Here is a 24,339-nt window from a genome sequence, read left to right as displayed (position 1 = left end):
GATTCCTTCTCCTTTCACTCTCCAGTTTTACAAAGGCAAACTCCTATTAGGCAAAGGTGGGTTGCAGAACTTCTAACAACATTTTGCTTTAAAAAATAATAATTGTAGTGGTTCCCTCATTGTGAATGAGTGAGGTTCATAGACCACAGAATGAAAGAGTTGGAAGGGACCAAGAGGATCTTCTAGCCGAACCCCCTGCGATGCAGGAATCTTTTTGACAAGGTGGGGCTCGAACCCACAACCCCAAGAGTCTCATGCTCTACCAACTGAGTTATCCCAGGACTCTGATCAAATTCAGCCGGTAGGATTACAATGAATCGGGAGCAAAGCTTTTGTATGAATATATTACCTCAAGTTATTCTGATGTTTCCAAATGCACTAGTAAAAGAAATTTTAAGACTGAACAAGTGGTATTATTATTATTATTATTATTATTATTATTATTATTATTATTATTATTATTATTATTATTATTATTATTATTATTATTCCCCAGCCAATTTGGGCGGCTTCCAGCAAAATATAAAAACATAGTAAGACATCAAACAAAAAACTTCCTGATTCTGCTTCTTTGAGAGAAGTCGACAAATTTAGGACAGATGCTCTATATCAACTCAATGACAGGGAACCCGCTCTGTGCAGTGGCGTAGCGTGGGTTGTCAGCACCCGGGGCAAGGCAAGTAATTTGCGCCCCCTAACCTGTGGATTTGCACCCCCTAACCCGTGGATTTGCGCCCCCTAACCCTGACCCCCAGATGCTGCGCCCGGTGCGGCCGGCCCCCCCTGCACCCCCACGCTACGCCACTGGTTATCCCACTTCCCACTGAATTCTCCCATCACTTTCCTTACTGCTTTTGGGTAAGCAAGTTTGTGGCAAAGAGTTTCAAATCCAGGATTTTGCAGACTTGGAAAAGGTACAAACAAGGGCAATCAAAACTATCATGTAAAAAGATAGTTTGACACAACTTGGTCTCCTTTTTCTCTTTTATTGAAGAAGAACAAGGTAATTTAATGCCATCATCGTCACAGAGTTTTCTGTGGACATGATTGAAAATGTCTAGTAAACAACATTGGTAGCTGGGTGCCGATTGGAGCCAACATGACAGTGATGGCAGAATGAGAATTGGAGTGGCTGTTTAGAATCATAGAATCATAGAATCATAAAATCATAGAGTTGGAAGAGACCACAAGGGCCATCGAGTCCAACCCCCTGCCAAGCAGGAAACACCATCAGAGCACTCCTGACATATGGTTGTCAAGCCTCTGCTTAAAGACCTCCAAAGTAGGAGACTCCACCACACTCCTTGGCAGCAAATTCCACTGTCGAACAGCTCTTACTGTCAGGAAGTTCTTCCTAATGTTTAGGTGGAATCTTCTTTCTTGTAGTTTGGATCCATTGCTCCGTGTCCGCTTCTCTGGAGCAGCAGAAAACAACCTTTCTCCCTCCTCTATGTGACATCCTTTTATATATTTGAACATGGCTATCATATCACCCCTTAACCTCCTCTTCTCCAGGCTAAACATGCCCAGCTCCCTTAGCCGTTCCTCATAAGGCATCGTTTCCAGGCCTTTGACCATTTTGGTTGCCCTCCTCTGGACACGTTCCAGCTTGTCAGTGTCCTTCTTGAATTGTGGTGCCCAGAACTGGACACAGTACTCCAGGTGAGGTCTGACCAGAGCAGAATACAGTGGCACTATTACTTCCCTTGATCTAGATGCTATACTCCTATTGATGCAGCCCAGAATTGCATTGGCTTTTTTAGCTGCCGCGTCACACTGTTGGCTCATGTCAAGTTTGTGGTCAACCAAGACTCCTAGATCCTTTTCATATGTACTGCTCTCAAGGCAGGTGTCACCCATCTTATATTTGTGCCTCTCATTTTTTTTGCCCAAGTGCAATACTTTACATTTCTCCCTGTTAAAGTTCATCTTGTTTGTTTTGGCCCAGTTCTCTAATCTGTCAAGGTCGTTTTGAAGTGTGATCCTGTCCTCTGGGGTGTTAGCCACCCCTCCCAGTTTGGTGTCATCTGCAAATTTGATCAGGATGCCCTTGAGTCCATCATCCAAGTCGTTGATAAAGATGTTGAATAAGACCGGGCCCAAGACAGAACCCTGTGGCACCCCACTAGTCACTCTTCTCCAGGATGAAGAGGAACCATTGATGAGCACTCTTTGGGTTCGGTCAGTCAGCCAGTTACAAATCCACTGAGTGGTAGCATAGTCAAGACCGCATTTTACCAGCTTCTTTACAAGAATATCATGGGGCACCTTGTCAAATGCCTTGCTGAAATCAAGGTAGGCTACATCCACTGCGTTCCCTTCATCTACCAGGCTTGTAATTCTGTCAAAAAACGAGATCAGGTTAGTCTGACATGACTTATTTTTCAGAAATCCATGCTGACTATTGGTGATCACAGCATTCCTTTCTAGGTGCTCACAGACTGTTTGCTTAATGATCTGCTCCAGAATCTTCCCTGGTATTGATGTCAGACTGACTGGGCGGTAATTATTTGGGTCCTCTCTTTTCCCCTTTTTGAAAATAGGGACAACATTTGCCCTCCTCCAGTCTGCCGGGACTTCGCCTGTTCTCCAGGAATTCTCAAAGATGACTGCCAGTGGTTCTGAGATCACATCTGCCAGTTCTTTTAATACTCTTGGATGCAGTTCATCTGGCCCTGGAGACTTGAATACATCTAAACTGGCCAAGTATTCTTGTATTATCTCCTTAGTTATTCTGGGCTGTGTTTCCTTTGCTGAATCATTTGCTCCAAATTCTTCAGGTCGGGCATTGTTTTCCTTATCGGAGAAGACTGAGGCAAAGAAGGCATTGAGGAGTTCAGCCCTTTCTGTGTCCCCTGTTTGCATTTCACCATCTTCTCCTCTGAGTGACCCCACTGTTTCTTTGTTCTTCCTTTTGCTACGAACATACCCATAGAAGCCTTTTTTGTTGCTTTTAACCTCTCTAGCAAGCCTGAGTTCATTCTGTGCTTTAGCTTTTCTGACTTTGTGTCTACACGTGCTGGCTATTTGTTTGAATTCCTCTTTGGTGGTTTCCCCCCTTTTCCATTTTTTGTACACATCCTTTTTTAATCTTAACTCAGTTAGAAGTTCTTTAGATAGCCACCCTGGCTTCTTTAGGCACCTTCCATGTTTCCGTCTCATTGGTATTGCCTGACATTGTGCTTTTAGTATCTCCCTCTTAACAAACTCCCAGCCATCATGAACTCCCTTTCCTTTTAGTATTACTGTCCATGGGATCTCACCCAGCACTTCCCTAAGTTTTATGAAGTCGGCTTTCTTAAAGTCAAGAAATTGAGTCCTAGTATGCTTGGCTGCTCCTTTCCGCTGTATAGTAAACTTCAGAAGAGCATGATCACTCGCGCCTAATGATCCTTCCACTTCTACCCCACTAACCAGATCATCAACATTGGTTAGGACCAGATCTAAAATGGCTGTTCCTCTTGTTGCTTCTCCCACTTTCTGGACAATGAAGTTGTCTGCAAGGCCAGTGAGGAATCTGTTTGACCTTATGCTCTTGGCTGAGTTTGACATCCAACAAATATCCGGGTAATTGAAGTCCCCCATTACTACTATCTCCCTTCCTTTTGCATGCTTGGCCATCTGTACCAGGAAGGCATCATCTATGTCCTCTGTTTGGCTTGGGGATCTATAGTAAACTCCCACAATGAGGTCCCTGTTATTCTTCTCTCCCTTAATTTTGACCCAAATGCTCTCACTTTGGCTTTGAGGTTCTGAATCTTGGATCTCTTCACAGGTATACACATCCCTGACATATAACGCCACTCCTCCTCCTTTCTTGTCTGGTCTGTTTCTCTGAAATAGATTGTATCCCCCCATTTTTACATTCCAATCGTGGGACTTATCCCACCAGGTTTCAGTGATGCCTATTATGTCATATTTAGTTTCCTGTACCAAGAGCTCAAGCTCATCTTGTTTATTTCCCATGCTTTGCGCATTAGTGTACAGACACTGAAGTCCATTAATCATTCCCCCGTGTCTCTTATTTAAGGATTTTTTCCTCCCACCACTAGGTCTGCGTGCTGTTTGCTCCATTTGGTCTATGACATTTGGATGATCATCTTCATCAATTGATAGGCTCCTACCTTCAGGAGCACTGTCTCCCTCCCCCACATTGGTCAGTTTAAAGCCCTCCTGATGAGGTTTCTGAGATTTCTGGCAAAAACATTTCTCCCAACCGTTGTGAGGTGCAGCCCATCGCTTGCCAGAAGTCCATCTTCAAGAAACTGCAGTCCGTGATCTAAGAATCCAAACCGTTCCTGTTTACACCATTTGCGAAGCCAGCTGTTCACTTCCACTATTTTTCCCTCTCTCCCTGGGCCACGTCGTTCAACTGGGAGGAGAGATGAGATGACAATTTGTGCATTTAGTTGCTTCAATTTCCTGCCGAGAGCCTCGTAGTCTCTTTTGATCTTCTGGAGGCTATTGCTTGCAGTGTCATTGGTTCCCACATGAACCAAGAGGAAGGGGTATTTGTCAGTGGGTTTTATGATTCCTTGCAGTCGTTCAGTTACATCTTGGATCTTAGCCCCGGGGAGACAGCACACTTCCCGAGACATCTTGTCAGGCCCACAAATCACTGCTTCTGTTCCCCTCAGTAGGGAATCCCCTATCACCACTACACGCCTCCTCTTAGGTTTGGTCGGGGTTCTTCCATGAGCTGTCCGTTCCAAGGTCGCCTGCACATTCCCTGAGGACTGACTTTGCTGCTCATCTTCAATTACCTGATCGACTGAAATGAGGGAGAGATCCTCAAATGGAGTCTGCTCTTCGTCTTCCATGCTAGGGGAGAGGACCTCAAAGCGATTGTGTATTTCTAAACAATCAGAACGAACCCTGGGCCTCCTACTTCTCTGAGTCACGTTTCTCCATATATCTGGCTCCTGTGTTGGTAAACTAGCCTCCTTCTCAGGGGAGTCCCCTGTCTCCTCCTTGATGGAGACGGTGTGGTCTGTTGCTTCCAAGAAGAGCTCCAGCTCTCCAATTCTTTGGAGCGTAGCTACACGTTCCTCCAGTTGCTGGACTTTGTCTTTTAAGAGGGCAATCAACATGCAATTGCTGCAGGTAAAGCTGCCTGCAACCTTTGGCAAGATGGCAAACATTGCGCAGGAACCGCAGGCGACAGCAGCTGTTCCCTCCCCCTCCATTTTGAGAATGTGTCGTTGGGGGTGGCTACAGCGGTCCTCCATCATAAAAAGTGTGAAGACAGGACAAATAACTCCCCCCACAAAAAAAACCTAGGTCTCACCCAACAAACGTTTGAGACTAGCTCCCCTAAATCTAAAAGATGGATCAAACCCTGCCCCCTCTGACCTTTGCACAGGGAGAACAGCTAGTCAGCCACAAAGAAACACAAACACACAAGAGAAAACCCTTTTTGCTGCTTCTTCAACTGCTTCCCTGCTAGTTTGTTCTGTGGTATTATGGCATTGGACAAAGCCTTAGTGCAACTTTTGATTTTGTTTCGTATAGTGGTTAGTACTCTGCGTTGTGAAATGTATTGTTATGATTTGCTTTAATATCAAATAAATGTGCAATTTTATTTTGCTTTTAAGTGCAATAAAAAATTATCATGGATGTGGAGTAACTCCCCTGTAAGGAAAGATTGCAGCATTTTGGATGTTTTAGTTTACATACCGATAAGAGGTGGCATGATAGACGTCTACAAAGGCATGCCTTGCAGGGAAAGTGGATGGATATTTCCCCCCACCTCCGTCTCTCATAACACCAGAACTCCTGGACATCAAGTGAAGCTGCCGGAAGATTCAGGACAGGTAAAAAAAGTCCTGTACTTCATGCAGTGCCCAATTGAGCTATGGAACATGTCCCACAGGAGGTAAATTAATGGAGGGCCTTCTGGTGGTTCCCTCGCTGCGAGAAGCCAAGTTACAGGGAACCAGGCAGGGGGCCTTCTCAGTAGTGGCACCCGCCCCGTGGAACGCCCTCCCACCAGATGTCAAAGAGAACAACTACCACCAAACTTTTAGAAGACATCTGAAGGCAGCCCTGTTTAGGGAAGCTTTTAATGTTTAACGGACTATTGTATTTTAATGTTTTGTTGGAAGCCGCCCAGAGTGGTTGAGGAAACCTGGCCAGATGGGCGGGGTATAAATAAATTATTATTATTATTATTATTATTATTATTATTATTATTATTATTATTATTATTAAGCTATCAATGACTACTAGCCACAAAGGCTATGCTCTGCATCTGGTTGGCCTCTGTGAAAACAGGACACTGGACTAGAGGGGTCTCTGGCATGATCCAGCGAACTCTTTTTACATCTTTACCAACCTTATTTGTGGAATCTGAATTAGGATCTATGCAACTGAATCCCTAGCCCCCCCCCCTCTGCAATTGGTGACACGGCCAGTCATCATCCTCTGTTTGGCTCTGTCTAGCACAGAGGTTTTCAACCTTTTTGAGTCCACAGCTCCCTTAGCCAACTACATTATTTCTGTGGCACACCTGTGGGCAGTGCTCTTTTTTCCTAAAAAAAATGTTTAGGGGTAGTCTCATTTTGACTCAAGAAAATCACCATTTTATAGTTCAAATTGGGGAAAATAAATACAGTACAGTGGTACCTTGGGTTACAGACGCTTCAGGTTACAGACTCTGCTAACCAAGAAATAGTACCTCGGGTTAAGAACTTTGCTTCAGGATGAGAACAGATATTGCGCGGTGGCAGCAGGAGGCCCCATTAGCTAAAGTGGTGCTTCAGATTAAGAACAGTTTTAGGTTAAGAACGGACCTCTGGAACGAATTAAGTACTTAACCCGAGGTACCACTGTAAATGGACAGAAGTACAAAGATTCACAAAATGTTTAAGGGTATGCGTATCCCTGCGTCCCCACAGAAAAAAAGCACTGCTTGTGGGGCTCAGGAGCCCAGTTAGATCACACCTTACCTGCAGGCTCTCACCCTTTTTCAACCCCCCCCCCTCCCTTGTGGCTTGTTCCCTCGGCTCCCTCTCCTCTCCCCTCTCCTTGGGAGTCCTCTGGCCAGTCACTGCTGCCGCCCCTGGTCTCTGCCCCCCAACCCTGCCCCAAAGAGAGGGGCTTCCCAGAGGCACCATTCTCTTGTGAAGCTTATAGCTAGCAGGGCTGCTGCAACAAACAGCTGTGCAAGCCTTTGGGAGGCAGAGACAGGAGAGGGCATCCGAGGAGGAGGGAAGGAAGGAAGGAGGGACAGAGACCAGTGTTGCCTGCAGCACCCATGACCATCATTCAAGGCACCCCAGGGTGCCATGGCACACTGGCTGAAAACCACTGGTCTAGCAGTTTGGGAATGAAATGTCTCAATCACAGTTGTTTTAAATTTCTGTTGACCTCAAGTGCTCAGCAGGGGACGCTGGTGGCGCTGTGGGTTAAACCACAGAGCCTAGGACTTGCTGATCAGAAGGTCAGCAGTTCGAATCCCCGTGATGGGGTGAGCTCCCGTTGCTCGGTCCCTGCTCCTGCCAACCTAGCAGTTCGAAAGCACATCAGAGTGCAAGTAGATAAATAGGTACCGTTCTGGCGGGAAGGTAAATGGCGTTTCTGTGCGCTGCTCTGGTTCGCCGGAAGCGGCTGAGTCATGCTGGCCACATGACCTGGAAGCTGTACACCGGCTCCCTCGGCCAATAAAGCGAGATGAGCGCCGCAACCCCAGAGTCGGTCACGACTGGACCTAATGGTCAGGGGTCCCTTTATCTTTACCTTTACAAGTGCTCAGTAAAATCTGTCACAATATTTCTACAATTTCAGTTATTTTTATTTACTTGAGGGGGAGCCTCACCCTGGTTACATAGGCAACAGTGTGAACCCTCCCACCCAGTCTGGAAGCCTGCGCTAGGAGCCTTCTTTATCCTTCACACGTGCCAGCATCGTTACTCACAGGATGGATGCAGAAAGCAGCTTCCAGGAACACCTGATCTCGGACGAGAAGATTTCAGGGCAGGTGCATTTTGGGTTGCTAGGAGACGGCGGGGGGAGCAAAGGACGCTGCCTCCAGCGCCAAAAAAAAAGCCTTGAATCCTTGGACTGGGTGACGGGGCGGAGTCGCGGCTGCAAGGAACCGAGGGGGCGAGTCGGCGCTGCAGAAGGCGCCGATCCACTGGATCCGCCTTGGGGTTTTACAGGGAACCCGATCGGAAGCAAATCGTGCTGCCCAGAAGAGCAGCCGCGGGCCAGCAAGCGCTGCGAGGCCGGCAGCCGTCGGCGCGGGGAGAGGTTTTCATAGTGACCCCCATTATCACGCCACAACTTTCCCTGCCGGGGGGCGGGTGGCACGGGAGAATGACGCCCGGGCGTGGAGAAGGGAATCGGGCCGGGGCTGCTGCTGATTTCAAGGAGGCATCTGCCGTCGCAGCGTTTCCGGGCCCAGATCAGGGCTGGAGGGAACCGATCCGAGCATTGCCCCTTCTCCAAACGGCAGTGGCTACGCCACTGCTCCCACCACAAGTCTTCAGGACAGCCATCCGAAGGCTGGTGCGGGGAGAAGGTCTCTCCCGCCTTGGAGAGGTTCCCGCTTCCTCGAGGGGGGCCGGCCAAACGCGCCCCCCCAAATGTTGCGCCCGGTGCAGTCGGCACCCCTGGCACCCCCCACGCTACGCCACTGCAGCCATCCGAAGGCTGGCGCGGGGAGAAGGTCTCTCCCGCCTTGGAGAGGTTCCCGCTTCCTCGAGGGGGGCCGGCCAAACGCGCCCCCCCAAATGTTGCGCCCGGTGCGGCCGGCACCCCTGGCACCCCCCACGCTACGCCACTGGCTCTGTGGAACGCTCTCCCGTCAGGTGTCAAGGAAATAAGCATCTATCTGACTTTTATAAGACATCTGAAGGCAGCCCTGTATGGAGAAGCTTTTAATGTTTGATGTTTCATTAGTTTTTTTAAAAAAATTCTGTTGGGAGCTGCCCTAGTGGCTGGGAAAACCCAGCCAGATGAGCGGGTATAAATAATGTGGTTGTAATATTAATATTATTATGCTTAATTGAATAGCAGTTCCCGGAAGCCACCGGAGGGGAGAGATGCTCTTGGGCTTCCATCCTCCTTGCAGGCTTGGCCACCGTGAGGAGACAGTGCTGAGATTCCTGCATTGCAGGGGGTTGGACTAGATGACTCTCAGGGTCCCCTTCCATCTCTACGATTCTATGATCCTAACAGGGTGCGGCCCTAGATGGGCTTGATCAAACTACAGGGCTCTTCGTGGGGTGTGTGTGTGTGTGTGTGTGTGTGTGTGAGAGAGAGAGAGAGAGAGAGAGAGAGAGAGAGAGAGAGAGAGAAAACCTTCAGGGCGAGGTCCCTGTGTCTTTTTTGCAACGAGGTTGAATCAGCTGCAATTTCCCCCCCCCACCTGACCCACCGCTTCCCTGCCTGCTCTCTCTCCACCCCCAACCCCAATTATGGGTATTGCGCCCCCAAGCTTGCTGCACCCCGAGGCACTTTGCACTCACCCTATTCCTTGCAGGACAAGGACAGCAGAGGGGGCGGGTCAGCTGTTTTGCTTAAGCCTCGCCCCCTTTCCCAAATCAGTATGGAGCAGCAGCACCCTCCCCTCTAGCTGCTTGCACTCTCTGCCTTTAACCCTTAAAGCAAGGAGCATCTGTTCCCTATACTCGAAGCCCAGGGTCCCTCCCTTCTCTCCCCATTGGCTGGGTACTGCAAGGTTTTCCCCTTACAATTATCCCCCGGAGATATCCTGCCTCCCAGGCGGGGCTCCCATTCCTGCTCCCGCTGTCCAGGGTCGCTACTGCTGCCAGGATTTCGGGTGAGTGCAAAGCCAGCGGCGGGGAAGGAGGGAAGGGGCTTGGCAAGGGGTGGGGGGTCCAGGATGAGAAGCCCCGGGACGGGGAGAAGAAGAGAAGGGAGGAAAGGGAGCTGTTTCTCTGAATGGGGCCTTGAAGGTGGATTGGGGGGGAGGGGTTTCCACTGTGGAAAGAGAGAAGCTTCCTCCTGCCCAGATCTGGGGCAAAGGGAGTTGCAGGGAAGGAGGCGGGAAAGGGGAGAGGGTTGGGTATTGCAGCCCAGCCTCACCATAGTAGTTATTAATAATAATAATAATCTGATATTTATACCCCCCTCATTGTCTGGGTTTCACCAGCCACTCTGGGCGGCTTCCAACAAAATAAGAAACACCAGAAACATCCAAACATCCAAGTCTTCCGTTTTGTAGAGGAGATGGGGACATGGATTGCTGGATGGCAGAGGGAGAAAGAGGAAAAGATGGGGAGGAAAGCAAAGGCAGGGGGTGCCTGGCAGGAAGAAGGAAGGGGTGAGGCCTCCTCCAAAGAGCTCTTTGTTCCTTGCACTCCTTGCATAAAGTAGTGGGGGCAGGGCCGGACTGAGGTTGGATGAGGCCTTAAGCTACTGGAGGTCATGGGGCCCTTTATATGTCCAGCTGTCCTTTGTCAACAACAAATTGTCGCTGTTTTTTGTGTTGAATATAGGCTGTATGGTAATTTATGGACCTAATAGGTATCTCAAACCATTTGCACATAACAGAGTATGTATTTTCTCAAGGTAATTGTTGAACTGAAATACAATTATGAAGTATATTAATAGTGAAATAATGATTAAGCTCTAACTTAAAATGATTTTGTTATTCATAACAAACAATATTGCAAACACATTGGCATTTGGCAATAACAAAAGTTCCTTTAGAAACACAATTTACAAAGACTCCTAGTCCTAGAAACTTGCTATAATACTAGGTGCAAATATATAATGCAAACTACTAATAATCATAAATAGCATTATTAATCTGAAATTAAGTGTTATAACCTGTACAATGCAATTGTAGTTAATACAATGCATTTTTTTATATCAGTATCAATATTACCATAATAGTCCACATTCTTCATTGGGACAGCAGACCTTTGTACCCTGTTACACTTAGTGAGTGTAAAAGACAGTATTTCTGGTAATATGTCACATTTATAAATAATACCAATAGTGTACACACCTGTACATTAAAATTATTTTACAGGACTAATTGTATTAATGCATCTACCCAGTACCCATTCAACTGTATAATTTTATCATGATTCATTGTGTACTGTGTATACAAACAGTACACAAACATGATCTAAATTGCAATACTTTCCTTCTTGCCTTTGCCAAAGCAAAGTCACTGAGAATATCATCAAATGATAAACTGTTTAGCTTGTCACTTTCTATGTATATGAGGCTGAAGTAACATAATTTATCTTGAGACATTGTTGTTCCAAATTCATTCTGGAACTCTCTAGCTTTCTCCCTAATCCAGCTCATTGTTGCAATTTGGTCTCTGGTTCCTCTGCCCCTCCAAAATCCAGCTTGTACTTCTGGAAGTTTTCAGTTCGCATACTGCTTAAGCCTGCCTTGTAGAATTTTAAGCATAACCTTGCTAGCGTGTGAGATGAGCGCAATTGTGCGGTAGTTGGAGCATTCTTTGGCGCTGCCCTTCTTTGGGATTGCGTTCTAGACTGATCTTCTCCAATCCTCTGGCCACTGCTGAGTTTTCCAAACTTGCTGGCATATTGAGTGTAGCACCTTAACAGTATCATCTTTTAAGATTCCACTGGAATGTCATCACTTCCACTAGCCTTGTTATTAGCAGTGCTTTCTAAGGCCCATTTGACTTCACTTTCCAGGATGTTTGGCTCAAGGTCATCAGTCACACTACCTGGAGTGTATGGGACATCCATATCTTCCTGGCATAATTCCTCTGTATATTCTTGCCACCTCTTCTTGATGTCTTCTGCTTCTGTTAAGTCCTTACCACTTTTGTCCTTTATTATGGTAATCTTTGCATAAAATGTTCCTTTAATAGCTCCAATTTTCTTGAACAGATCTCTGGTTTTCCCATTCTATTGTTTCTCTCTATTTCTTTGCACTGCTCGTTTAAGAAGTCCCTCTTGTCTCTCCTTGCTATTCGTTGGAAGTATGCATTCAATTTCATGTATCTTTAACTATCTCCCTCGCATTTTGCTTGCCTTCTGTCTCTCGCGGTTTGCAAGGCTTCATTGGACAACCACTTTGCTTTCTTGCATTTCCTTTTCATTGGGATGCTTTTCATTGCTGCCTCCTGTATGATGTTCCGAGCCTCCATCCATAGTTCTTCAGGCACTCTGTCCACCAAATCTAAATCCTTAAACCTGTTTCTCTCTTCCACTGTGTATTCATAAGGGATTTGATTTACCGTAGATTGTATCTTACCGGCCCAGTGGTTTTCCCTACTTTCTTCTGTTTAAGCTTGAATTTTGCTCTAAGAAGCTGATGATCTGAGCCACAGGCAACTCGAGGTCTTGTTTTTGCTGACTGTATAGAGCTTCTCCATCTTTGGCTGCAGAGAATATAATCAATCTGATTTCGATGCTGCCCATCTGGTGATGTCCATGTGTAGAGTCGTCTCTTGTGTTGTTGGAAAAGCGTGTTTGTGATGACCAGCTTGTTCTCTTGACAGAACTCTATTAGCCTTTGCCCTGCTTCGTTCTGAACTCCAAGGCCAAACTTGCCAGTTGTTCCTTTTATCTCTTGACTCCCTACTTAAGCATTCCAATCCCCTATAATGAGAAGAACATCCTTCTTTGGTGTCACTTCTATAAGGTGTTGTAAGTCTTCATAGAATTGGTCAATTTCAGTTTCTTCAGCACCAGTAGTTGGTGCATAAACTTGGATTACTGTGATGTTAAAAGGTCTGCCTTGGATTCGTATTGAGATCATTCTATCATTTTTGAGATTGCATCCCATTACAGCTTTCGCCACTCTTTTGTTGGCTATGAGGGCCACTCCATTTCTTTTACGGGTTTCTTGCCCACAGTAGTAGATGTGATGGTCACCCGAGCTGAATTCGCCCATTCCCGTCCATTTTAGTTCACTGATGCCCAGGATGTCAATATTTATTCTTGCCATCTCACTTTTGACCACCTCCAACTTACCCAGGTTCATGGTTCTTACATTCCAGGTTCCTATGCAATATTTTTCTTTACAGCATTGGACTTTCCTTTCGCTTCCAGGCATATCCGCAACTGAGCGTCCTTTCGGCTTTGGCCCAGCCGCTTCATCAGCTCTGGATCTACTTGTACTTGCCCTCCGCTCTTCCCCAGTAGCATGTTGGATGCCTTCCGACCTGAGGGGCTCATCTTCCAGCGGCATAACTTTTATATGCCTGTTGTCTTTGTCCATGGAGTTTTCTTGGCAAGGATACTGGAGTGGCTTGCCGGTTCCTCCTCCAGGTGGATCACGTTTGGTCAAAACTCTCCACTATGACCTGTTCATCTTGTGTGCCCTACTCGGCGTAGTTCATAGCTTCTCTGAGTTCTTCAAGCCCCTTCGTCACGGCAAGGCAGTGATCCATGAAGGGGATCCTAAATAATCCTCCTAATTAAGCCTCCTGATTTAGCCGGGTCACTCCCTGCCTCCCAGGCGGGGGCTCCCATTCCCACCCCCGCTGCCCAGGGTCGCTGCATATGCCGCCGCCGCCAGGATTTTGGGTGAGTGCAAAGCCAGCGACGGGGAAGGAGGGAAGGGGCTTGGCAAGGGGGTGCAGGATGAGAAGCCCCGAGACGGGGAGAAGAAGAGAAGGGAGGAAAGGGAGCTGGTCTTTTTAATGGGGGCCTTGAAAGTGGATGGGGGGGGTTTCCGTTGTGGAAAGAGAGAAGCTTCCTCCTGCACGGATCTGGTGCAAAGGGAGTTGCATGGAAGGAAGTGGGAAAGGGGAGAGGGTTGGGCATTGCTGGCAAGGCTCGCAATAAAATAATAATAATAATAATAATACCATGCCCATTGTCTGGGTTTCCCCAGCCACTCTGAGCGGCTTGCAACAAAATAAAAAACAGCCAAAGCAACCAAACATTGAAGTCTTTTGTAGAAATGGCCTTCGATTTTAAAGAAATGCCCTCTTGAAGAAATCACGTGGTGTAAATATGCATGTTGTCCTCGAGGTGCAAACACACATAGCATGAGCTCCAAAGTGCTTCTCTTGAGAACTTGCCATCTACCGTATTTTTCGCACTATAGGACGCACTTTTTCCCCTCCAAAAATGAAGGGGAAATGTGTGTGCGTCCTATGGTGCGAATGCAGGCTTTTGCTGAAGCCTGGAGAGCGAGAGGGGTCCATGCGCACCGACCCCTCTCGCTCTCCAGGCTTCAGGAAGCTATCCCAAGTCTTGCAAGCCCGGCGGGATGTCCCGTGGGCTCGCAAGGCTTGCGGGCAGCAGCCTGCACCCAAAAGCTGGGGACAGCGGGGAGGCGCAGAGCCGCCACCCCGCTATTCCCCAACCTGATCTGGAGGCTGGCGGGGGGAGAAGCAAGCCTGCTTCTCCCCCCCACCATCCCCACAACCTCCAGATCAGGTCGGGGAAAAGCGGGATGGCGGCGCTCCACCATCCCGCTTTTCCCCGACCTGATCTGGAGGCTGGGGGAGGGAGAAGCAAGCCTGCTTCTCCCCCCCACCATCCCCACAACCTCCAGATCAGGTCGGGGAAAAGCGGGATGGCGGCGCTCCGCCATCCCGCTTTTCCCCGACCTGATCTGGAGGCTGGGGGAGGGAGAAGCAAGCCTGCTTCTCCCCCCCCCACCATCCCCACAACCTCCAGATCAGGTCGGGGAGAAGCGGGATGGCGGCGCTCCGCCATCCCGCTTTTCCCCGACCTGATCTGGAGGCTGGGGGAGGGAGAAGCAAGCCTGCTTCTCCCCCCCACCATCCCCACAACCTCCAGATCAGGTCGGGGAAAAGCGGGATGGCGGCGCTCCGCCATCCCGCTTTTCCCCGACCTGATCTGGAGGCTGGGGGAGGGAGAAGCAAGCCTGCTTCTCCCCCCCCCACCAGCCCCACAACCTCCCGGCTTCAGGAGAGCCCCACCGCCAGCCCCACAAGCTCGGGGGACAGCGGGAGAGGCGCAGCGCGCCCTTCCCGCTGTCCCCCGACTTGTCTAGAAGGCTGGCGGGGGGGAGAAGCCTGCTCCTCCCCGTCGCCAGCCCCGCAAACTCGGGGGACAGTGGGAGAGGCGCAGCGCGCCTTTGCCGCTGTCCCCCGACTTGTCTAGAAGGCTGGCGGGGGGGAGAAGCCTGCTCCTCCCCGTCGCCAGCCCCGCAAACTCGGGGGACAGTGGGAGAGGCGCAGCGCGCCTTTGCCGCTGTCCCCCGACTTGTCTAGAAGCCTGGCGGGGGGGAGAAGCCTGCTCCTCCCCGTCGCCAGCCCTGCAAACTCGGGGGACAGCGGGAGAGGCGCAGCGCGCCATCCCGCTGTCTCCCGACATGGTTTGGAGGCTGGCGGAAGGCTTCCTCCTCCCCCAGCCCCGCAAGTTCCCAGAGCGATGCCAAAGCTGCGCGCAGCTTCTGCATGGCTCTGGGTCCCGTTCTGGGGGAGGGGGGAGCTCGGGCTTCCCCGCCCCAGCCCCGCGCCTGGCGGGGGGGGGGGATAAATTTTTTTTGCCTTTATTTCCCCCCCCCCCCAATCTGGGTGCGTCCTATGGACCGGTGCGTCCAATAGTCCGAAAAATACGGTAAGTTGTTTACTAATGGCAAAAGCTCCTGTATGTTCCATGGAATCTACTCTCAGGCTGTTGTAAGCCAGAAAATCACTTATCTCTTCAGTTTACACCAATAAAACTCAGAAACAGGAGGAGTTAGGAGTCTAACATTGTTTATTGCAAAGCAATAGGTTACAGTTTGATCGTTCCACAAAACTGCAACCCTGCCTGGTGTTCCAGGCAGTGATATTTATATATGTAATGCCAAACAAAGCATTTGAATTTCCACCAATCGTATACAGTGCAGTACATCAGAGATGTCCAAGTGGTCGACCACAATCGACAGGTAGTCTTCTGTGTTGTTTTGGGTCAGTTATTGGACCCTTGAAGGCTCCTCCCTTCTCCGCAGCCACTTCTGCGCATGCTCCTGTTCTCTTTTTGCTCAGCAGTTCCTTGTTGTTTTTTAAATTATTTTTATTACATTTTCAGTTTTTTGTAACCACAATATCCATACATAAATCAAGAAGCTGAAACATCGCTCTATCCGAGCATCGACCTCCTCTCACCCCTCATTCTGACTTTCGTACATATTTACCTTATACTTAGCATTTCTATAGCCACTTTTTTACCTTCTCTCTTATTTTTATATTTCCTCTTATTAAATGCTAATCAGTTCCTTATATTGTCATTATGAAACATTTCAACCCAAAGCTACAAACCTTTTCAGATGTTTACAATATTCTTTCATATATAATATAAATTTGCTCCAGTCTTTTTGAAACAGTTTGTCGCGCTGATTCCGGATCATCCCGTCAGCTTTCCTAACTCGACGTATTCCACCATCTTACTCCGCCATTCTTCCAATGTTGGAATCTCCTGCAATTTCCATTTCTGAACCAGAAGAATCCTTGCGGCCGTTGTGGCACACATAAATAGATTCACATCTTTTTAAAAAATTTCATCTCCAATTAGACCTAACAAAAATTAACTGGTTTTTTACTGAAATTTTATTTAAAGATCTTTTTTATTTCATTGTAAATTGTACCCCAATATGTTTTCACCCTAGTAACACGTCCACCACATATGGAGGAAATTCCCCTCCTTTTCCTTACGTTTCCAACAGTTTTTATCCTGATTTCTATACATTTTTGCAAGTTTGGCCGGTCTCACGTACCATCAATACATCACCTTCATTTGATTTTCTTTGAGTAACATACATGCTGTGAATTTAATGGTTTTGGTCCATAATATTTTCCATTCTTCAAAATCAATATTATGTCCCAAATCCTGGGCCCATTTGATCATAACACTTTTTACCTCGTCATCCTTTGTGTGCCACTCCAATAATAGCTTGAACAATTTCGACAGTGTTTTCCTTTTACTACTCAACAATTCAGTCTCTAGTTTTTATTTGATGCTACCAAACCCAGTTCTCTTGCTATCTTCTCCGAATACATCCTGCAATTGGTGATACTGCAATCAATCAGTTAATTTTTCTCTCAGTTCTTCAAATGGCTTTACCTTTAATTTGTTATCCACTTCCATTAACAGGTCTTTGTATGTTGCCCCTTCACTTCCCATGTTTTTCTTTTTTACTGTAAAGGCTTCCAATGGAGAAAGCCACCACAGGGTTTTACGTTCAACCAGTGTTTTGTATCTATTCCAAACTTCGTATAATGATTTCCTAATGGTGTGATTTAAAAAACCTCTTACATATTTTAACCAGCAGTCCATTGTTTTAATGTTTATTGTTGCCAAAAGAATCTAAATTTTTCTTGCTTCCCCCACCTCCTTAAAAAAGTCCCTTTGGATTTTCACGTTCCTCATATTCATCATTGCCTCATTTTATTATAATACACATGCGCAACAAGCACTGGCATTTTCTGCTGAATAAGTTCTGATGCCTACCGCGTTCTGTGACATTGTGTTAGTTGTGCATGTTGGGAACCTGTGTTACATGCAGCCATTTGCACCATGTGGCGACTCATGTTCTAGCTTTCTGCTGTATCTTTGTGATTCCCATATTAGCTGTATTTCTGCCCCAATTGGGAGGTGGCAACTTGCAAGATAGCCAGTTTCATAAAGCACAGGCTACCATAACTTCTTTATTAGAAGCATACTCAAGGATTTAAAGGGGTACACATTGTTACATTTATTGTGGCCCTTTGGGCAACTGCCACAAGGCCACTAATGCCCATACCATGCCAGCCTTAGGAAGGGAGAAGGGACAGGCAGACGGAAGGAATTCCCAAAGGTGTTTGAAAATGGGTGGAGGCTCTTGGGAAGCGGATGCCCAATAGGGGCTTCTACAGGGGCAACAGAATGTGTTGGGCAAAATCCCTGCAGGGGCTCTGAGACGCCCTTGACTTCTTCCTTCCTCCCAGGAAGCTACAACTTGCCCTGACTTCTGTGCTCCTGAAGAAGTTGAACCTGCAAACCTGGTCAGGATGGACGCAGGAAGATGGACAGCTGACCTGGTCAAGCTGTCTCCTGCATCCCTCCCTGCAACCTTTGAGCATCCCCTCCCGGGACCCTCGGAGAAATCTGGTGAGTTTCAGGGGAGAGGAGATGGGAACATGGATGGCTGGATGGTGGAGGGAGAAAGAGGAAAAGATGGAGAGGAGGCCAAAGGCAGGAAGGGCCAGGCAGGAAGGAGGGAGGGAGGGAGGGAGGGAGGGGTGAGGCCTTCTCCAAAGCAGCTCTTTGTTTTTGGAATCTCTGGTGTTATTTCCACTGCAGGATTAAGTGACGATAATGATGTTGTTCACCAATCCAGAAAAATGGGTGAAGGGGGCTATGGAAATGCTTCCTGTCATTAATTATATTTCATATATTTAAATAGTTTATGTTACTTTTATTTTTTTAAAGACTGGGTGAGAGTGATACATTCCACCAGCATACAAATACAGTAGATGCATGCACCTCCCCAGTTCCGTGGGCTTTCGAGACAAAGGACCTGTTATCATGATACACAGTTCATGTGGCTGGAGGCTTTGCACATAGGATTGGGCATATGAAGACCGAGGGTGGCCAGTATTATAACCAAATAGTGTAAACTTGCCATTCTTACAGACGGATTGTGTGTGAGAGTGAGTGGGATAATAATTTATAGCGCCCCTGTAATTCTGTCCCTCCATAAGCTTACATGGAGCTACAGTGGTACAACCTTGGTACAAATTTCAAAATATGTGCACAAAACCAACAAAGAGACTCACCGGTTTATAGTGTCACCAGCTTTCCTAATCAAGAGTCCCCTTTGTCAGACTGCAGCCCACAAATACCTTTAGGTCATAATACCTTTATGAGCCTTTTAGGCCTGCAAAAGATGAATAAACAGAAGCACAGGAGACAGTGACTGCCAGCAACTAGGGTAGCTTGAAAAAAATTATTAGACTGATGTCTGTGCTCTGCCCTCACAGTCCTAGGCAATAATGCTTCTTAATACTAGTTTCTGGAAAGCACAGGAGGGCAGAGGGCTCTTGGGCTGAAATCTTGCTTGCTGGTTTCCCCCAGGCTTCTGCTTGGCCACTGTGAGAACAGGGTGCTGGACTAGGTGGGCCTTTTCCCAATGCAGCAGGATCTGTTTAGGGTCTAATATATTGCAATATTTTTACACTTACATGTGGCATAAGAACATTTCAGTTTTACTTCTTACTCATAGGAGAGACTGCTGTTGGAGCCTGAGATCATTTCCTCACTTGAAAAAGAAAAAGACAGGTGTGTCTTATAAGCCAGTCTTATAAGCCAGTTCCACCGTAGATATCTATTATAAAATGATGGCGATTTCTTAAGTGTGAATGGAGTGATCTGTTACGATATAGAAGCAATGCAGCTGCGAGCTGCTAGTTTGAAAACATCACATGATGTTGGGACTGTCCGTGGGAAACAGAGGGCACCGGAATTAGCTCAGAGTGTAATATGAGCTATACAGGAAGTGTTTGTCTCTCGACTGCTGGAGTTTGAAGAGAGCAGTCATGTTTTTTTGTAACGCTGCAAAGACAGAAATAAAGGCATGTAAATACGTTTCTGTCTGTCTCTTTCCCCTGCTGGGGGGGCAACAAAGAGGGGGATGTTCTTCTCACGCTGAGAAGGATCGCCTATCGTGACCTCTGCCTGGATCTTGCTGAGGAATGCAGACAGGGAGGTCAACAGGAGTCCAAGCCGGGTGCCTGGGAGTGTTGACAGTTTCTCCTGATAAAGGCTTGATTTCCGACATGATCATGGGTTCCTCTTGCCATTATCTCTTCTTTATTCCTAAAAAATTGGAACATGGAGACAGTGGACAATGGAGTGAAAATAAGAGAAGGTGCACATGGGACTTCACATGTGTTCAGTTCCTTTTTTGTCTTTTTTAAAAGTCTAACAGGATTCTCTCTCCCCCCCCCCACTCCCAAACAGGTGAGGAAGACGATGGTCAGAATTCTACGGAGCCATCTGTGAATTCATTGGGAAGAACAAAGAAACAGTTTAAATGCAGGGAATGTGGAATGTGCTTTAGTCACTGTGGAAGAATGAGGATACACCAAGGAACTCACATGGGGGAGAAACCATTTGAATGCATGGAGTGCGGAAAGAGCTTCCATAAAAGTGGAACATTTAGAATACATCAACGAACTCACACCAGGGAGAAACCATTCAAATGTATTGAATGTGGAAAAAACTTCAGTCAAAGTGGAGACCTTAGAATACATCAACAAACTCACACAGGGGAGAAACCATTCAGATGTATTGAATGTGGAAAGAACTTCAGTGATAGTGGAAACCTAAGAATACACCAACGAACTCACACAGGGGAGAAACCATTTAAATGTATTGAATGTGGAAAGAGCTTCAGTCATAGTGGAACACTTAGAATACATCAACGAACTCACACGGGGGAGAAACCATTTACATGTATTGAATGTGGAAAGAGCTGCAGTCAAAGTGGAAACCTTAGAATACATCAACGAACTCACACAGGGGAGAAACCATTCAAATGTATTGAATGTGGAAAGAGCTTCAGTCAAAGTGATCACCTTAGAATACATCAACGGACTCACACAGGGGAGAAACAATTTACATGCATTGAATGTGGAAAGAGCTTCAGTCGTAGTGGAACACTTAGAAGACATCAACAAACTCACACAGGGGAGAAACCATTTAACTGTATAGAATGTGGAAGGGGCTTCAGGCGTAGTGGTCACCTTAGAACACATCAACAAACTCACACAGAGAAACCATTTAGTTGCATTGAATGTGGAAAGAACTTCAGTCAAAGTGGAGACCTTAGAATGCATCAACAAACTCACACGGGGGAGAAACTATTTACATGTAATTGAATGTGGAAAGAGCTTCAGTCAAATTGGAAACCTTAGAATTCATCAACGAACTCACACAGGGGAGAAACCATTTAAATGCATTGAATGTGGAAAGAGCTTCAGTCATAGTGGAGACCTTAGAATACATCAACGGACTCACACAGGGGAGAAACCATTTAAATGCATTGAATGTGGAAAGAGCTTCAGTCGTAGTGGAACACTTAGAAGACATCAACAAACTCACACAGGGGAGAAACCATTTAACTGTATAGAATGTGGAAAGGGCTTCACGCGTAGTGGTTACCTTAGAACACATCAGCAAACTCACACAGAGAAACCATTTAGTTGCATTGAATGTGGAAAGAACTTCAGTCAAAGTGGATACCTTAGAATGCATCAACAAACTCACACGGGGGAGAAACTATTTACATGTATTGAATGTGGAAAGAGCTTCAGTCAAATTGGAAACCTTAGAATTCATCAACGAACTCACACAGGGGAGAAACCATTTCAATGCATTGAATGTGGAAAGAGCTTCAGTCATAGTGGAGACCTTAGAATACATCAACGGACTCACACAGGGGAGAAACCATTTAAATGCATTGAATGTGGAAAGAGCTTCAGTCGTAGTGGAGCACTTAGAAGACATCAACAAACTCACACAGGGGAGAAACCATTTAACTGTATAGAATGTGGAAGGGGCTTCAGGCGTAGTGGTCACCTTAGAACACATCAACAAACTCACACAGAGAAACCATTTAGTTGCATTGAATGTGGAAAGAACTTCAGTCAAAGTGGAGACCTTAGAACACATCAACGAACTCACACGGGGGAGAAACCATTTAAATGCATTGAATGTGGAAAGAGCTTCAGTCTTAGTGGAAACCTTAGAAGACATCAACAAACTCACACGGAGAAACCATTTAGTTGCATTGAATGTGGAAAGAACTTCAGTCAAAGTGGAGACCTTAGAATGCATCAACAAACTCACATAGGGGGGAAATTGTTTAAATGTAGGGAGTGTGGCAAGAACTTCAGTCAAAGTAGACACCTTAGGAAACATCAGCTAACACACACAGGGGGGAAACCACAATGTAGGGAATGTGGAAAGAGCTGCAGATGCAGTGGAGACCTTAATATTCATAAGCAAATTCACACAGATGAAATGCCATATAAATGTATGCAATGTTCCACTCAGTTTTCACTCTTTGCTTCATATCAATAAACTCATAAAGGCAGAAATCAATTTTAAATGCATGGAACCTGTGAGATGTTCTGTTGTTTGTATTGAAATTTGTATACACACATATATGTGTTAAATAATGAGGAGATTTCACCCCTCCCATATCCAAGAATCTGCTGATGTTCTCTGCTGATTCTCTAGAGAGGAGGGGCAGTTTCTGCTCTCTACTTATTTCACTCCAACCTCACATCAAAGAGAGAGAGACTGAGTTTTAGAGAGAGCGAGATAAGGTTGCTGCTAAGAGCAGCTGCAGACATTCAGTGCAGTTCAGCATTTTTCATTTAGACCTCATTTAGCTCTGTATATAGTTGTGTATTATAGTTGTAGATAGAATAAAGAAGATATTCTACAGAGCTGCTCTCCGAGTCGTTTATGGTCTGCTATACTCTGCTGTGCGACGACTGTCTTCTTGTTGGAGTGAATCCGGTGCTCACAACTCTAAGCTGTGAGTCCACAGCACTTTGACCTGTTCCTGTATAGAAGGTGGTCTCTGGAAGTGCTACCCAGCTCACCTAGCCCAGTCGGGGCTGAAGTGGATGAGTCCAGTTGGTGGCTCAAGGGTGATGCTGACAAGTCACATATAGTAAATGTACAAAATAACTTGCTAGTTGTTGCTAGATAAAAAGGGGGAGAGTGTGAATCTGGAATGTTCACATATATATGTATTAAAGTAATGAAGGTCACATATACTAAAGGTACAAAAGAAGTTGGAAGTTGTTGCTAGATAAACACGGAGAGTGTCAATCTGGAATGCTCAAGGTGTGTGATGAATCTGTTGAGTTTTGACCTCTGCCCTTCACTGCCAAAATGATGGGCTGCCCTTGTCTTGTGGATCAGCATCTGTCAGGCTTCAGGGAATTGGCTTCCTTCCCCCTTGGCCGTAGATAAGCAGAACAAAGGGAAAGGAGTCTTCTTACCCGTTAGAAACTTTAATGATCCCAGCGAGAGAACAAAGAACCCGTCTTCTAGAAATGACAGTGCTCCCAATGAAGAGGTCCACCCCCTCACATCCCTAGTCACCCCCGTCACTTCTGCGTCTCCTAACCTGAGCCTGTACCCACTGTGTGTTCTGTCCTGCCACTTTTGCAACTCTCCTTGACCTTGGGGAAAGCGGATGGATGCTTTCCAGAGACAGTGAATCTGTTATTCCCCCCCCCCGAGTTTCTTCTCCAAGCTGTCCCCCATCCAGTACTTCCCAGCTTCTGCCTTCTGATTGACTTCCCGCTCCTTCCCTGCTCGGGTGGCGAGCCTATTTGGGCTTGCCCATGAAGGCTGATGGATCCTGATAGATTCCATCAGGCCTTGCGGGACCCTGCTCCTCCTGGCGACTCATTAGATGACCTTGTCGAGGACTGGAATAACCGGCTATTGGCAGCCATCAATGAGGTCGTCTAAGCACCCTCTGTGACCCCATCGAAACCGGGTCCCTTGGTTTACTGAAGAGCTCCAGAAAATGAAGCGGGATGTGAGACGGCTAGAGCAAGTATGGCGACGGACTCGTGACGGAGTTTCAAGAACATCTTATAGGACACTTGTGAAAGCCTATGAGATGGCTGTGAAAGCTGCTAAGAAATCTTACTTCGCAGTTTCCATTGCATCTGCTAGCTCTCGCCTGGCACAACTTTTTAGAATAATTAGGTCGATAACGTCCTTAGGAGGACAACGAAATTTAGGCACAAATTCGACCCATAGTTGTGAGGCATTCGCAAGCTTTTTTGTGGAGAAAGTCCTGTTGCTCCGCCATGACTTCCCTGCCAATTTAGATACATTGACTGAACTGGAGGCCCCTCGACTGTCTTCGGGTCCAGTGTTGGACCATTTTGATCGGATACTCCCTGCTGATGTGGATAGATTCCTCCAAGCTGGTAGGCCCACCACCTGCCTCCTCGATCCGTGCCCGTCTTGGCTGATTAGGGCATGTCCAGATGTCGTGTGGACCCCCCGTTTGAAATTATCAATTTGTCCCTTGGCATGGGGGCATTCCCAAGGGAACTGAAGGAAGCAGTAGTGTGTCTGCTCTTAAAGAAAACGTCACTAGATCCTTTAAACCTATCCAATTACCGCCTAGTTTAAAATCTTCCATATCTGGGTAAGGTAATTGAGAGAGCGGTTGCTGAACAGCTTGATAGGTTTCTGGAGGAAACATCGGCTTTAGATCCATTTCAGTCTGGGTTCCGTCCTGGTTTCGGGACCGAGACTGCTCTGGTTGCCCTAACAGATGATCTCCATAGACAATTGGATCGAGGCTGGTCAGGACTGCTGATTTTTAGATTTGTCAGCAGCCTTTGACATGGTCGATCATGATCTTCTGGACCACCACCTTGCTGAC

At 46.8% G+C, this 24,339-nt stretch overlaps 1 protein-coding gene across 5 annotated transcripts in view; it reads left to right on the top strand.

Moving 5' to 3' along the window:
* The window catches only part of LOC308580735 (uncharacterized protein), a 250,451-nt gene that overhangs the window by 76,572 nt on the left and 149,540 nt on the right, over positions 1-24,339 (top strand). For 2 of the 5 annotated variants that reach the window (XM_081182847.1, XM_081182850.1), the window contains exon 3: positions 17,855-18,017. The exons of the other annotated variants lie outside the window; for them this stretch is intronic. In XM_081182847.1, coding sequence (XP_081038973.1) covers positions 17,855-18,017 — 163 coding nt within the window. The remainder of the gene's footprint in view (positions 1-17,854; positions 18,018-24,339) is intronic. 5 annotated transcript variants of the gene reach the window in all.

This window comes from Podarcis bocagei, assembly GCF_964188305.1.
Source record: "Podarcis bocagei genome assembly, chromosome: 2".
Lineage (NCBI taxonomy): Eukaryota > Metazoa > Chordata > Lepidosauria > Squamata > Lacertidae > Podarcis > Podarcis bocagei.
This window is presented reverse-complemented; position numbering and strand designations above follow the sequence as displayed.